The sequence below is a fragment of the Marmota flaviventris genome, chromosome 5 (genome assembly GCF_047511675.1).
Source record: "Marmota flaviventris isolate mMarFla1 chromosome 5, mMarFla1.hap1, whole genome shotgun sequence".
Taxonomy (NCBI): domain Eukaryota; kingdom Metazoa; phylum Chordata; class Mammalia; order Rodentia; family Sciuridae; genus Marmota; species Marmota flaviventris.
This window is the reverse complement of record NC_092502.1, coordinates 142,512,395-142,528,154: the sequence shown is the minus strand read 5'-3', so window position 1 is coordinate 142,528,154 and position 15,760 is coordinate 142,512,395. Positions and strand designations below refer to the sequence as shown.

The 15,760-nt window shown below is 37.4% G+C and overlaps 2 protein-coding genes across 8 annotated transcripts in view; one reads left to right on the top strand and one right to left on the bottom strand.

Annotated features, from left to right (window-relative positions):
- Positions 1 to 10,653, bottom strand: part of C5H5orf22 (chromosome 5 C5orf22 homolog) — a 30,192-nt gene extending 19,539 nt beyond the window's left edge. For 2 of the 3 annotated variants that reach the window (XM_071612634.1, XM_027936192.2), the window contains exons 1-7: positions 10,496 to 10,653; positions 9,203 to 9,348; positions 8,537 to 8,686; positions 5,731 to 6,157; positions 4,093 to 4,155; positions 3,704 to 3,825; positions 1,084 to 1,150 (exon numbers count right to left, since the gene is read on the bottom strand). In XM_071612634.1, the coding sequence (XP_071468735.1) occupies positions 1,084 to 1,150; positions 3,704 to 3,825; positions 4,093 to 4,155; positions 5,731 to 6,157; positions 8,537 to 8,686; positions 9,203 to 9,348; positions 10,496 to 10,576 (1,056 nt within the window). In that variant the 5' untranslated portion in view covers positions 10,577 to 10,653. The remainder of the gene's footprint in view (positions 1 to 1,083; positions 1,151 to 3,703; positions 3,826 to 4,092; positions 4,156 to 5,730; positions 6,158 to 8,536; positions 8,687 to 9,202; positions 9,349 to 10,495) is intronic. The other variant, XM_071612635.1, reaches the window with a different exon arrangement.
- Positions 10,654 to 10,881: 228 nt separating this feature from the next.
- The window catches only part of Drosha (drosha ribonuclease III), a 118,703-nt gene continuing 113,824 nt past the window's right edge, over positions 10,882 to 15,760 (top strand). For 3 of the 5 annotated variants that reach the window (XM_027936245.2, XM_027936244.2, XM_027936243.2), the window contains exons 1-3: positions 10,882 to 10,966; positions 12,208 to 12,334; positions 13,803 to 13,868. In XM_027936245.2, the coding sequence (XP_027792046.2) occupies positions 13,849 to 13,868 (20 nt within the window). In that variant the 5' untranslated portion in view covers positions 10,882 to 10,966; positions 12,208 to 12,334; positions 13,803 to 13,848. Of the gene's footprint in view, positions 10,967 to 12,035; positions 12,335 to 13,802; positions 13,869 to 15,760 lie in introns of all 5 variants that reach the window. The other 2 variants (XM_071612632.1, XM_071612633.1) reach the window with 2 other exon arrangements.

Sequence of the window (15,760 nt, the reverse complement as noted above, 5' to 3'; positions counted from 1 at the left end):
TTCTTTTCCACTAAAATGATCAGAGTTCTCACACTACAGCTATAAGCACATCATATTTGATTATGTATCTATGCTGAGTCTCTGCCACCTCTTTTCCCTCAAACATCACACAAAATTCCTCAACAATCAAAATTAAGATGCTATGAAAAGATTAAAGCACACTTGCTTGAAGACATGTTAGATGATATAACAGGAGCTCAAAAGCATTTTCAAACTCTAAGCATCTTCTAACTACATCATTTTTAACAAAAAAGAACAAACCTTGTTTTAGCTCAGGGTTAACTAAGATATTCTTTGGTGATAAACACACACACACATATTCTTCTTATAAATTGAGCATTAAGCCAATACTTAAATGTCAGCTCAAAAAACTGCTCTGATTGTATTTTACAACCAAAGAAAACATTCAACACCTTTTATTGAAGAGAAGCACCAGATAAGAGGCAGAAGACATGCGTGTCTGAGCTCTGGCATAGATCTGAGAAAAGTCAATTGACCTTCTTAAGTCTTAGTTTTTCCTAACTCCAGTACTGAGGAAAATGGGAAAATATATGCTTCAAAAACTGATATAAAAATAGAAGAAATCATAATTAAAAGTACCTTTGGTCACAGCATTCAGATCACTGTTGACTAACAAGAAAGAGCTAACACATTTAAAATGTATCAGCTACTGCTCTTTTACCTTTTCTTGGTTTTTAAAATTAGAGAAGTTTTTTTTCCAAAGAGGAAAAGAAGAGCCAATAGGAGTATAAGTAGGAATTAATAAGGAATGAACAACTTTAGAAATTATGAACTTATTCTTGTCTGGGAAAGAGAGAGATGATCACCAACAAAATAATAATAATAAAAGTACATAGTTCTTTTGCTTCATACATAAAATTTGGAAGAAAATGTTTTTCTTAGAAAACTTTTCAGTATTCTGGCTTCTATAAAATATGTATTTTTTCACTTATTTCTTAATAATTCATTCAGACTTCAGAAAAACAAATAAAAATCAATCACTTTAACAAAAACCAATTTTTTTCCACCCAGGAAACTGTTTTTATAAGAGGTCAACTTTATGTTTTAATATAAAATACTTACCATTTCATAATCTGGCACTTCCATCCGTTTTTTCAAACTCTGTACAAGTGGAACTAGTGATTCCATTCTGAAAAAAAGCCATCCCACTCAATGAAACACCAAAACCACCTCAACTAAAATTACAGTAGCAAATAATACATTACACTTAATATTTACTATAAATAATATGCTTCATACAATGCTTGGAAAGATAAAAACTGTTCAAGTCTTACCTTAAAATACTATGAAATAAGTGTTCTTTATTATCTTATCTACTTTTCCTTATCTATTGCACAGCTCCCAGCCCTACCACCTCCTTCACAATTCCAACAAGAGTCTAAACTCATGATGTTGTAGTATTGTTGAGTCTTCAACTCTGCCCTGGAACTTCCTGCAGATGCTGAAGAACTACCTGGGCATGCTCAGCAGCAGACAGGGTTTCAGTGGAAGGTCTACAGTTGGTTCAGGACTCCAAGGCTTCTGGCCTATTTTTGTTCTTGCTGGTGAAGTTTAAACTCAGCTTAAGACTTCATGGAATCACAAAATAGTGAGTACTTTTCAGTATTTCTAAGAAGACTCATGTCATGAGAGTTATTTATCTCCCTCTTCCATCATAATTTTAAAAAAGAAGCTGGGCACGGTGGCGCACGCCCATAATCCCAGCAGTTGGGGAAGCTGAACAGAAAGATAGTGAGTTTAAAGCCATCCTCAGCAACTGCGAGGTGCTAAGCAACTCAGTGAGCTGTCTCTAAAACAAATACAAAATAGGGCTGGGGATGTGGCTCAGTGGTCGAGTGCCCCAGTATTCAATTCCTGGTACCAAAAAAAGGAAAAAAAAAAAAAAAAGAGGGTATCACTTGTAGAACCAGTTCCCTATATTTAAGGAAAAAAAAAATCATTAACTGATGTTCAAGTGCCTGATCAATCTTTACTGCTGTGATGAAACAATTAGGCATTATTTTATACCAATTCTTTAATGACAATGACTAAATCTTTATGAATATCTTAAAGTAAAAGTTACAATGAATATTTTGAATAAGTAATACCTGTACATAGCAAAAGAAGGCATCACTTGGTCATATACTTCATCTTTTAGCCATGATTTCTTTCTCCAGAGGCAACCACTGTCCCAGTTTCTGCATTCTTCTTGACAGCTGATGAATTACTTTCAATACCCATCATGACAAATTTGGTAGGTTTGTGATTCTAATTTCTCATGTAATGTTGTTGTTTTATAGCTGATTGTTCTCTACAGTGTAAATAGAAGCAATCTCACAACATGTGGGAGATTGTTTTAAAATAAACTAATTTTGATCTTCCTATGCACATGAGGATAAAAATTTGCCTATGGTTTTTACTCTTCTGGCTCTCTGAATTTACATGATTTAAAGAATTATTATAAAGAAAAGCAACTATAATATCTATGTTAATACACTTTCATACCAGGTCCAATATTAAAGGATTTCATCCCCCTCCACATTTTCAAAGTAACATTAACAATGAAAGAATCGCCCAAATAAATCACCTGATGAAGAATTAGACTTTAAATCCTGCTCTTAATGGACAGATTGAAAATAAACTCCTTTAGTTATAGTTGGGCTATTCTTTTTTTTTTTTTTTTTTAACTAAAACACAATAATTGTACATATTTATAAGATATAATGTAGTACTTCCATACATGTATATAGTATATAATGATCAAATCAGGGTAACTGGCATACTCATTATCTCAAACATTTATTGGGTTAGTCTTTTTTTTTTTTTGCTACTAGAGTTTGAACCTAGGGGTACTTAACCACTGAGCCATATCCCCAGTCCTTTTTTATTTTGAGACAAGATTTCACTATGTAGCTTAGGGTCTAAGTTGCTGAAGCTGGCTTTGAACTTGAATTCCTCCTGCCTCAGTCTCCTAAGTTGCTAGGATTACAGGCATGTGCCACCATACCTGGCTTGTTAGGTAATTCTTAAAAGGAGCCAAGTTTTCATACTGAAATTTACTTGTCAAGTAAATTTACTTCTCTGTTAAGAGATTAGTTTTTCTGTTCTACTTAGAACAGGGACTGCCCATCTTTAATTCTCCAAAAATCTAGTATAATAACTTACATTTAGGAGCTGCTAATGCACAGTAACAAAAAGATGCCCACTTACGATGCAACTCAGGGCAACTTACTTGAACTCTGTGCCTTGCTTTCCTCTGAATTAAATGGACATAATAATAATGAATCCCTTGGGATGGGGTTTAGCTCAGTGGTAGAATGCTTGCCTTGCAAGTGTGACGCACTGGGTTCAATCCTCAGCACCCCCAAAAATAAATAAATAAAAATAAAGATATTTTAAAAAAATAGGTCTTTAAAAAAATAATGAATCCTACATTGCTATAAGAAACAAAGTTACATAATGCAAGAGAACTCCATAGAGATAGAGCAAACAAAACATTAAATAAATGCTAACTATTATTAGTAAATCTGTGGGGATCAAACCCTGGGCCTCACACATGCTAGGCAAGTAAGTGTTCTACCACTGAGTTACATCTTCAGCACTAATACTCATTTTTAAAAAGCAATATATTTAATACATTTAAAGACACATTTGGAACTGAAAATTGACAAATTTGAGGAAAAAAAATGTTTGGGAGTCTTACCCAGGGTTTGAAGCCCATTTCTGTACAGTTTCTTCATCATCACCATCACACAAATCAGCAAAAGTTGCTTCTAAATCTTCTAATTGATGAATTCGAGTATCAACAATATCTACCAAATCTTCCTATAAATACATTGAAAAACTAAGATTATGTTGTTATTCCTTCAAAAAACAAGTAGAATCTTATTATAATGAAAACCTTAAGTTCAACTGGTCAATACATGATTTCCAAGTACTAACCATGGGTTATATAACATAACACACACACACACACGTGCACACACATGAATTTGGGATCCTTTAGTCCTTTGGGATCATTCTAATAAGTTCAAGATATAATTATGATATATGTGATAAATATAAAATTCAGAAAAAACAAATAGTAGATACCTCAGTTAAGTTGCTACTAGGCTTTTTAAACTGGTACAATTCTTGTAAGATTTTGTATTCTTCCTGAAAAACAAAACCAAAATATCTTGTTAATTTTTTCAATGGTATACTTTAAGCAAACAACAGTCTTGCCTGTGATACAAGGAGAAGATCTTAGATAATTATTCAAAGGGAAAATATGCATTTAAGATTGCAGTTGTAAATATAATTTCTTCAGAGAAACTCTACCCAGCTGGGCATGACAATGAAGTAAAGAAAGCATGGGAGAACAGGTGGCTACTGGGTCATTAGAACATTTTTAATAACATCCCATTATATCAGTGGTTATATTCTAGGATCTAAATTGATTTTAGCTTTTAATATCGATGATATACATATCTATAACAATCACAACAAACTCTCTATGTCCACTGTGCAGCATTTCTCAAGCAACAGAAGAAAACTCTGAGTATTAAGGCAATAGCAGAGCAGACTGGCAGACAATGAACCTCAGTTAGGTGGCTCTATCCCCGACAAGAAAGACGCCTATTACACCTAGACTTTGTAGGAGAAAGTCTTCCCCTTGTTTAGTACAACTAGACAGTTCTGTCATGTAGATGGCTATATCTGACTCCAATAATCCTATTTAGGACTACTCTACTGCCAGGAAGAAGTTATAACCAAGAGCTTAAATTATTAAGCACAGTGTTGTGGCACTATCCTTAGTGCTTTACTGATCCAAAAATCCCAAGAGTTGGGACTGATTACTATTCATTTATTTACTTGTAGTGTTGGGGATTGAACTCAGCTCCAACCACTCTACCACTGAGCTACATCACCAGCCTGCTGGTATAATTATTATTTCTACTTTATACTTGAAAAAACACAAGTCAGAAAGGTTAAGTATCTTTCCCAAGATCACACAGCCAGTAAGCATAGATGTAACAAAAACTCTCTGCTCTTTCCACGATACTAAAAAATAAGTTATTAAATTATAAAGTATTATAATAGAAGTTGAGTATCCAAAATGCTTGAAACCAGAAGTATTTTAGATTTCAGAATATTTATAGATTTTACTGGTGTTCTTCATCATGGTGTTCAGCACTTTAGATTTTGGATTTTCAGAGTAGGAATGCTCAATCTGTATATAATTTTTGTTTTAGTTGTAAATGGATATAATATCTTTATTTTATTTATTTATGTGATCCTGAGGAGTGAATTTAGTGCCTCATGCATTCGAGGCAAGTGCTGTACCACTGAGCCAGAACCCTAGCCTCAATCTGTACATAATTTCAAGAGGTTACAAAAACAAACACATAAAATAAAACAGAACATATGACAGAGAATGTGGCCTCAAAAACCTAAAATAACACTATCTGGCTATTTGCAGAAGCTTACTATCCCTAATCTTAAGAGAAATGTTACAGAATTTTCAAGATTTATGGTATAAAAACAGCATATTCAGAGCTGGGCATGGTGGTGCATGCCTATAATCCCAGTGACTTAAGAGGCTAAGCCAGGAGGATCACAAGTTTGGGGCCAGCCTGGGCAACTCAGTGAGACTCTGTCTCAAAATGAAGAAAAGGAGTGCCTCTGGTTCAATCCCTAGTACTACCCCCCCCCGCCCCCCCCCCCACACATACAAAATACCATATTTACCTGAGTGAACATTTCTTTAAAGGGATTCTTGACAGAGAAAAAATCTAAGTCAATATCTAAAACAAATGCATCCCCCTGCTTTAAGATTTCCATAATTTCCTCAGTGCTGGCTGTAGTGTGGCATTGCTGACTTTCAGAACATGAACATGATGGCTCCTGGCAAGCCTGGTCACTTCTCTGTGTCATGGTGTCTTTCATCAGTCCTCCTGAATCCAAGTCACAGTTAGCAGAGGCAGTGTTTTCTGCATTTCCCAGTGTTAGTCTGGGCTTCTTTGCAGAAGACACTGCAGCACTTTCTTCTGGATTGTCACAGAGATTACAAGGTTTCACCAAAATCACATCTAATTGTAATGGTTTTTGGTTCTCCAGCTGATCCTCAGGTACATAAAGACCATCACTTAGGAAGTAATAATCTGTACTTGTAACCCTGAAACAGAAGGAAAAACTATTTTAAAGAAGAATGGACAAATTAGCTGACATTGCAGCATTACAGAAATATAAGAAAAGACATATTTGACAAACACTGAGAGCTGCCTTTACCATTTGTATTCCTGTTCTGTAGAAATGGCATTATGCACATTCTTAGCTGGGCACACACAATTTCCCAAAGTAAAGACTATATTTCATATCTATTTTTTAGCTAGATGTGGCTATTTGAGTAAGTACAGTCCAGTGGTTGTGAATGAAGAAAAGTATATAGTGCCTTGCTCTCCCCCTCCTTGCTGATTGACAATGAGAACACAAAGGTGCAAAGTTATTTTGGACTATGAGGACTCTAAAGATGGTGAAACATAAAGGCAGAAGGATCATGGTTCCCCAAACTGTGGAGCTGCCACACAGTCTTAGACTGTGCATGCTGAATGCTTACACCAGAAGGAAATAAATCTCTTGTTTAAGCCCATGAGACTTTGGTTTCTCTCATATCAGCTGAATCTAAATCTGAAAAATTTGCTTAAGAGAAAATTAATAACTGGAAATGATTTCTTTTAATAAAAGCTTCCTCTGACATACTTCAAAGCTTCATTATATTCTATATAACCACTGTATTTTTAACATGAAAAACAACTTAAAACATACCTATACACTTGTAGAATGTATTTCTAAGGTTGAAAATTTCTCTCTTTTTAAGAGACAGATGTCGTTTTGTTGTCCAGCCTGGGCTCAACTGATTTTCCTGCCTCAACCTCCTGAGTAGCTGAGACTACTGGCTTGCACCACTATGCCTAGCTGGATTTCTGATTCTAGGCACACCAACATGTTCTATTTTCAACTATATTATACCTAGGTAAGAACTTAGAACAATAGAGTCAAATACTTCCAGAGGCATGCCTTATACAACTAAAGTAACAGTATTTATTTCTCACCTGCTCAGACCTAACATACATAGCTGTAGATTTAGTTTCTAAAAATAGATTAATAACAATAAAACTAATGCCCAAACTTATTAAAAAATTTTATTTGTTACATTATCTGAAGAAAGATAAAGCTATATTTCCCAGGCTTAATTTATATTCTTTTTTATCATGGAAGTTTTGCTTTGTTCCTAGTTATACAAACACACTCATAAACTTAGGTTGTTTAACCATATGTAAGGTGTCTCTTCCATAATATTTTAAATTTTTGAGATGAGGGTCTTGCTATGTTGCCCAGGTTGGTTTTAAACTCCTGAACTCAAGTGATTCTCCCATTTTAGCATCCTGAGTACTGGGACTATAGGCAGTTTCCACCATGCTGTCCTTTCCCATGATTTTTACTTACAGGATTAACTAAAATCATGAGATAATAAAAATAATCCAAATGTCATTATCACATATTAAGTTTTGAATATCTGTCTAGATCATCCAAAATTATTGAATTTGGAGGTTAAATTAGGCTTATTCACTTAGTCAATAAAACTGACTCTTACTCATAGATCAGTATTGTGTACAATATTTAATATTGAGTCCTGATTATTTCTTTCAAATTGTACAATAAATACAACTTTTATATCACATAAAATTATTGTGTAAATGGTAAGAACACTTAATACTAATACCAAAGTTAAGAGTATCATTAAAACTATATCAGAAATAAAAAGTATAATTTTCAATGAGACAATTTCATCTTCAATGTATTACCATTTCATCTCATTATCCTTTAGCTTCTAGAAAGTTGTGCTTACACTACTTAAAGTATTCATCTCATCACACAAAAACTTAGAAATTCAAGAACACATAGATATTTCTAAATATAAACAGAACATCAGTTAAATAAATTATATGACGATAGATGCACATGTAACTCAAGGAAGAGGATGCTATAATTTAACTTAGTCTAAGCTATAATTTAATTAACTAAAACTAATATTAAAATAATATTAAAACCTAAACTCTACTAATTTAGTCATTGTATCTATTAAAAAAAAAGAAGAGAATCAAAGAAAAAAAATTTGCTCTCTCATTTCCTATTTGTTACATTCAACACATAATAGTTGCATTGGAAGGAGATCGTAAAATGTACCACTGAATATATAAATATATAAGGAAATTAAGTGACTTGTTGAGTTTAAATCATTGATGAAGGTCAAATTCTAGAAGATGAAGACATTTTATTAAAAAATTAATTTTACGAACAATGAAATATACACAGTATACGACAGAGGTCAAGAGACTTGAAAATCTGCTTTTGGTGTTTTAAAAACTCTTTTTGGAAGAGCTGAGGCTTAATCTGACCCTATTTGTTTATAGAAATACTTAGTTATTAAAAAAATCCAAAATAAGATAGAAATATGCAACCCCTTTTGTATTTATAAATATGAGTGAATTACCTGATCGTTGTGGTAGAAGTGTCTTTACCTACTAAAAAGTGGTGTCTGCCTTCTCTGATTTGCTGAGCCCATGTGGGATGAAGCCATATTACGTGAGAAAAATGGCCAGCATAAACTGCAGGCATAATCCAATTTTCAATACTTAATTCTCTGGAAAAGAAATAGGGAAGAAGCATTAAAATTTAAGTGTTTTTTTTCCCCCCGAATGTCATTTGAGCCACAATATTTTGAGAGCAGTCCTCAGAGTGTAGTTCCTTGGGAGGGTTCCTGAGATCTTCTGGGTCACAACTATTTTCATAAAAATAATAGGTATAATTTCCCTTTGTGTGTTGACATTTGCACTGCTGGTTCAAGATTAATGGTGGGTTGATGTCCTAAGATTAATCCAGGCAAGTGGCACCAAACTCCATGTACACATTTTAAAAGTTCATCAACACTTGTTCTAAATAAAATGAAAATGGCAAAAAGAAAAAACAAAACCCCATGAGCTTAGCAAAGTGTATTTCTCCTCCTCCCCTCCTCCAGTGTTGGGGATTAAACTCAGGACCTTAAGCATACTAGCCAAGAGATCTACCATGAGGGTATACTCATAGGCCCTCTTATTTATCATCTACTGCAAGTTGTATTTCAAACACATAAAAGTTCATCAATAAGAAATCACATTACCCAAAGAGTGTTTCCTTATCAAACACGGTGTCTGCTGGCATATTCACAGGAATAAGGAGGTCTGGATGTGAGTCAAAATGTAAAAAACTTATATTACTGGCAGGAAGATGCTTTGAGCCTATGGCCCGGTATATAAAAGGCAGAACCTATGAAAGACACATACACACATTCAGAAATGGGCACTGAAATCATGAGCATACACTTAAATACATACTAAAAACCAATGTTAAACATAACTGCACATAATTAAAAGCATACCATGTTATTAAAAAGTGAGAGAATAATGGGGCTAGGATTGTGGCTCAGCAGTAGAGTGCTCACCTAGCACTTGGGGGGCCCTGGGATCCTTAGCACCACATTAAAAACAAACAAATAAATAAAATAAAGATATTGTGTCCAACTACAACTGAAAAAATAAATATTTTTTAAAAAGTGAGAGAATAAAATGCATTTATTGTAGATAGTTCAGATGATGACATCAGGCTTTATTTTGTTCCTATGAACTTACAACTTGCATCTCCAGCTGTTGGTTCTAGCACTGACTGTGTGTTTTCAAGGTAACCTAAATCTCAGGGTCTATAAGGCTTTTTTTCCCCCTTACATCCTCTACAGTTCTAGGTTTAATACTGAATTTGAAAGCATTGCTTAACCGCCACTTTGGCCTTCTCTCAGGCCCATACACACTATATGTAGAGTTTCTGTGTCTTTCTCTTAACTTTTTCCATCCGTAATTTTTTTTTTTGGTGCTGGGATATATAACCCAGGACCTCAATCCTCAATGGTATGCGGGGCAGACGCTCTACCTCTGAGCTATACTCTCAGGTCCTCTTTCCCTCTTATATCCCAAAAAAGCGCCATAGCCTATTAATGCTTATTTTAAACAAATTTCTTAGATCCATGACACTCCTTTGATGACTCCCTCTAGTTTAAGGCAACGATTTTAATACTGTAAAGGGGAACGGTCATAAAAACGGAAACATCTTTTAACATTCATAAATGCTGGGCACTGTGGTTAAAGATTTATGAATATAATACGCACGAAAACTCCTATCGGCCCTGGGCGTACTATAATTATTGTTCCCATGTCACAGATGAGAGCTGTGTTGTTAGTATAAAGCCTTCTGCTTAAACAGCAAGCAAGCAGGGCTGTGAAAGAGATGCGGGAGACTGGTGCAAAACAGCGCCAATCGAGTGGAGAGCAAGGGGTCTCGGAGTCAGGGCACCTGGGTTCGAAATCTGACTCGTCGGGGCTCTGGGAGATTCTGACCCAGGGCCGTTTAGCCGCCCGCTCACCTCCTGATGATCCTCCACTACCCACACTGGGAGCTTGGAGTAGCACCTGAGGCGAGTGAGCTCTCCCGCAGAGTCACTCATGTCTGCGCGCCCCTCTGTGTCCCAGAGATTCGGAGGAACCCAGCGAGCACCAGAGAACGCCCAAGTCGCTGCCCCGCCACTCTCTCGCGACGGAAATGCGCGCTCACCCGGTTGCGCTTACGGATTGGAGCACGTAGAGGGCGGGGGGACGGGCGCCAGAGCGCTCGACATGGACGATTGGTTTAGACGTCCATCGCTCTCGTTGACGGGCCAATCAGTGCGCACAAGGCACTGCGGCGTGCCCAAGAGATTTCCCTCCCTTGACCCAGTTTCGCAGGTTTGCTTTTTAATTCCCTCGGTTTCCTGTTCCGGAGGCGCGGGCGGCGCCACTGTCTTGGTGGTTGTACTATTAGCCTGGTTTTTCTCTGACGGCGACCTCGCTCCCCTTTTGTAAGTGAACGCGGCACCTTGCGGGTTGTGGAAGAGGGAGTGTTTCCGAGTGTTGGGATTTAAATCGGGCTGGAGCCCGTGTCTGGGGATGAAAGGCGCCTGAGAGTTGGGGTCAGGCAGCCTTTCTCCAGATCTGCTGCTAGGGCAAGAGAGTGACCCTAGGCCCGGATCTCATTGATAAATAGAATTGAAAAAGGATGGCTTTCATTCATTTGTGGAGTGCACGTGTGGTCCAGGCCCGGGGCCGTCGGAGTTTCCAAAGGGGCACGAGATCTTGATCTTAGGCAAGTCTGGTGCAGCTCACAGCCTGGCGGGAGATGCAAGCTGGTAATAAGCATCAGCTGGATGAAGGTGACGGGGCTGCCGATTGAACCGGGGAGTTAACACTCTTTGTAACTCTTTTTGCATTGACGTTACTGGACTTATTAATTGTTCAGAACATCGCTCTCAGTTTCCTTGCTTCCGAATAGTAACCTAGGAGTAAGCAGATGCAAGAAACAATTACTTTTCCAGATGCAGTCAATTCCTTGACTTTGAATTCAAGGTTGCACCCAGAACTTTAATTTCATGGTCAGTAGTTTTAGATTTTCGACTATAGAAACATCCAGTAGGATTTCGTAGTAAGCATTCAGTTGTTACACATTGTACAGTTGACCACTTCTAGCTTCAGTTCACTCCTTTGTGTTCGCCAAGATCCTGTACATACCTCTTTTGTTTATAGCCTGATATTGGTTTTGTTGTTGTTGTTGTTGTTTCTTGGTTCTGGGCATATTATATTTTTAAAAAATACTGTATGAGTTTTCTGAGTCCTGTTGATTCTGTGTCTTACTCATCTTTGAGTTCACAGAGCCTGGGACAGTGCATGCATAAAAGAAGGTATGCTTTCTGGGTGGGTTTTCTTTTCTTTTTTCTTTTTTTGGTATCAGGAATTGAACCCAGGGATCTTAATTATGGAGTCACACCCCCAGCCTTTTTTTTATATTTCATTAGAGGCAGGGTCTCCCTGTGTTGCTGAGGGCCTCACTAAGTTGCTGAGGCTGAGTTTGCACTCATGATCCTTCTGCCTCAGCCTCGTGAGTTGCTGGGATTCCAGGCAAGAGCCACCCTTCCTCTGGGTGGGTTTTGATGATGTGAATCTGCTGATACACATGGAAGAAATATGTACAGAAGTGACATAGAGACCATTGATGATCATACCATTGATGAGAAAGTAAAATTTATCGAGCACTTACTGTGTGCAGGATGCTTTGCCAGGGATTGTGAAGAATACAGAAATGACTGAGTCAACCAATGTGTCATCAAGGAGCAAATAATCTAGTGGAAGAGTTTGACTTGTGCACACATGACTGTAACATGAGCCAGTGTCTGGTAAGTGCTGTAAAAGAAGTAAGTACAGACTAAGAGCAGTGGAAGTCTAGAGGGAATGGGATTATTTCCCAAGGGGAATCAAGAAAGGGTGATAGATTGAAATTCATGGGGCAGATTCATAGAGCAAGAGATTTTAAAGGGAATGGGAACAAAGAACAGATTAACTGGGAAAGTGTGGGGTAGTCAGGGCATCATGGGGAAGGTAATAGATTCTATTGGTGGTGTGTGGTCTGTGACAGGAGTTTTTTTTATTAAAAGCATTTTGCTAAAATTCAAATATTTGAAAATCCAGCTATGTTCACAGTGTTCTTCTGTGGGAATAGTAGAGAATGAAAATAATCATAACTGTCATGTTAACATGATTATAAATATTATAAATATATTTAAATGCTGGTCTTAGTGATTTTTGTGTTTGATCTATGCCTTATTTTACAATGAAGGAAGCTTTTGTGTGAAGAGGCAGCAAGGAAATGTTTCTGGTCCCCAGTCTTTTAACAAATTAAAGATGGCTTTAATCTTTTTAGCTGCTGATAGTTTTGAATCAGTAAAAAAAGAAAGACATCTTGGGTTGGGGTAGTGGCTCAGAGGTGGAGTGCTTGCCTAGCATTTGTGAGGCACTGGGTTTGATCCTCAGCACCACTTAAAAATAAAATAAGGTACTATGTACACCTACAACTAAAAAATAAATGTTAAAAAAAAAAGAAAGATGGGGCTGGGGATGTGGCTCAAGCGGTAGTGCGCTCGCCTGGCATGCGTGCGGCCCAGGTTCGATCCTCAGCACCACATACAAAGATGTTGTGTCCGCAGAAAACTTAAATAAATAAATAAATTCTAAAAAAAAAAAGAAAGACATCTTAAAATTTAGTTGGAAGCCAAATGTTGTAGCATACACTTGTAATCTCAGCCAATAGGCTGGGAAGATCACAAGTTCAAGGCCAGCCTTGGTAATTTAACGAGACCCTGTCTCAAAATAAAATTAAAAAAGCTAGGGACTGGGTGCAGTGGCCATGCCTGTAATCCTAGCGGCCTGGGAAGCTGAGGCAGGAGAATTGCAAATTCAAAGCTAGCCTCAGCACCTTAGTGAGGTCCTACACAACTTAGCAAGACCCCGTCTCTAAATAAAATATAAAAAGTGTTGGGGATGTGGCTTGGTAATTAAGTGCCCCTGGGTTCAATCCTGGGTGCCCCCCAAAATAAACAAATAAATAAATAAAAAGAGTTAGGGGTGTAGCTCAGTGGTAGAGCTTTGCCTAGCATGTGTGAGGCCTTAGGATTGAGCCCTAGTACCCACTGCCAAAAAAAATAATTTTTTTTTTAGCTGGAAACTTCAGTGCAGTTTAACATGCCCTTAATAGGCTAGATGTGTTGGAGAATAGGAAATCAATGTCAAGATATTTACAAAAATATTTTATAGCACTGGCAGTTTAGAAAACCTGATTATATATATTTTATTCCTTCTATCCTTTAGAACTTATATTCTCTGTGGAAGATGTGACATATCCAGACAGTGCATCATGATGCAAGGCAGTACGTGGTGAGTGGCAGGATATTAGGGATAGCAGTGCTGGGGAGAACAAAGAGAGGAACCAATTCAGGTTTCAGGCCAGAGAGGGTGTAAGGGACTTAGATAAATTGGAAAAGTGGAAAGTGTGCTCATTCTTAATAGTGGGCACAGGAGAACAGAGGTTCATGTACAGGAGTAGGATCCTAGACCAAAAGAGTTAATGAAACATCTAGGGCCCTTCCCTGATGAAGTGTGTGGTTCTGAGGACAAGTAGACAATGAAGATGGAATTATGTAATTAGTCAGTAGATTATGGTCATTGTAGGACCTGCCAACAGGCAGCACTGTGTTGTGAGAGTAGGGAAACCAAAGAAGGCCCCCAGCAGTGATGGTGCTTAAAAGCCCAGCAAGGATGTTACTGTAGTAGCCAGACAAGAGACAAAGGTGTGAAATGGATTAATTCAGGAAGTATTTATGAGCAAAAGTATCAGTAACTTTTATTTATTTAAAAACTTTGATTAAGCTATAGTGGACACATAAATGATAGGAACTTTTAAAAAAAATTTAACTAAAGGGTGAGAAAAGAAAAGTTGACAGATGATTCCCTGGTATATTGGTTTTGATGACCAGTAAATGGTATCATTTATTAAGATGGGAAATTCTAAGAAAGGAGAATGTATTGTTTTGGAGGGGAAAATCATCATTCATTCCTTTTAGGAAATGTTGAATTGAATTTGTGGAGTCAGGGAGACATTGAAGGAGAGAGGTTGAATTGGTAGTTGGCAGCTTAAGTCTGGAGTTCTTTGGTGGCTAGAGATGTAACTTTCGAAGTTACTGAGATGAGTGGTAACTGAAGCAATACAAGTGGTATGATTACCTTGGAAAAGAGTGACTAGAGTGTTCAGGCTGAATCTCTGAAGAATACCAGCTGATCGGGAGCTGGCACAGGAGGAACAGCTGGAGAGGTAAGAAGGATACAGTGAGAGAGTTGTGTCAGGAATTCAAGGAAAAGATCTCTGAAGGAGGGGGCAATTGGACTGAGTGCCACACAGAGTTTAAGAAGGTGATTGAAAATGGCTATTTGTTTTCAAGACAAGGTGGACACTGCTCAGTTCACTCACTGAAGTGATGGCCACAGCTGAAGTCAGATTAGAGTGAACTGAAAGTATATAATCAGCCTTCCATATTCAGGTTTTCTACATTCACAATTCAGCCAACTGTAGACTGAACATATTTGGGGGAAAAATGTGAGAAATGTCTTAAGAGCAAAACTTGAATTGGCTGTATGCTGAGCACTATGCTAAATCCATGTGGATGAACCGATGTGTCAGCATATCTGTTGGACACCACAGATCCTGTCTCCAGTATTTGTGTGAGCACTGCATCTTATTTGTGTACTGTGTAGGTAGGTCTATGATAGTTGCATCTGTATGGGACACACAGAAACTTTTTTTCTTGTCATAATTTCCTAAATGATATAGTATAACAATTATTTATGTCACATACATTTTATTGTAAGTAATGCAGAGGTGATTTTTTTTGGTGGGTGTGGGGGGTTGGGGATTGAATCCAGGACCTCACGCATGCTAAGCGTATGTTTTACCACTGAGCAATATCCTGGAGATATTTAAAGTATATAAGAGGATGTGCATAGGTTATGTGCAAATATAATGCCTTGTATTTTGGTATCCATGGGGTTGAGGGTCCTGGCATCAGACCCCTTGAATACCAAGGAATGACTATATGCTCTTGTTAACTTGAGTTGCCATTCCAAAATACTGTAGGCAAGGTGGCTTCAGAAAAACATTAATTTCTCATAGTTCTGGAGGCTGGAAGTCCAAGATTAGGGTGCTAATGTGGTTGGACTTTCTTCCATGGGGAGGACCCTTTTCCTGGCTTCTAGGTAATTACCTTTTTGCTATA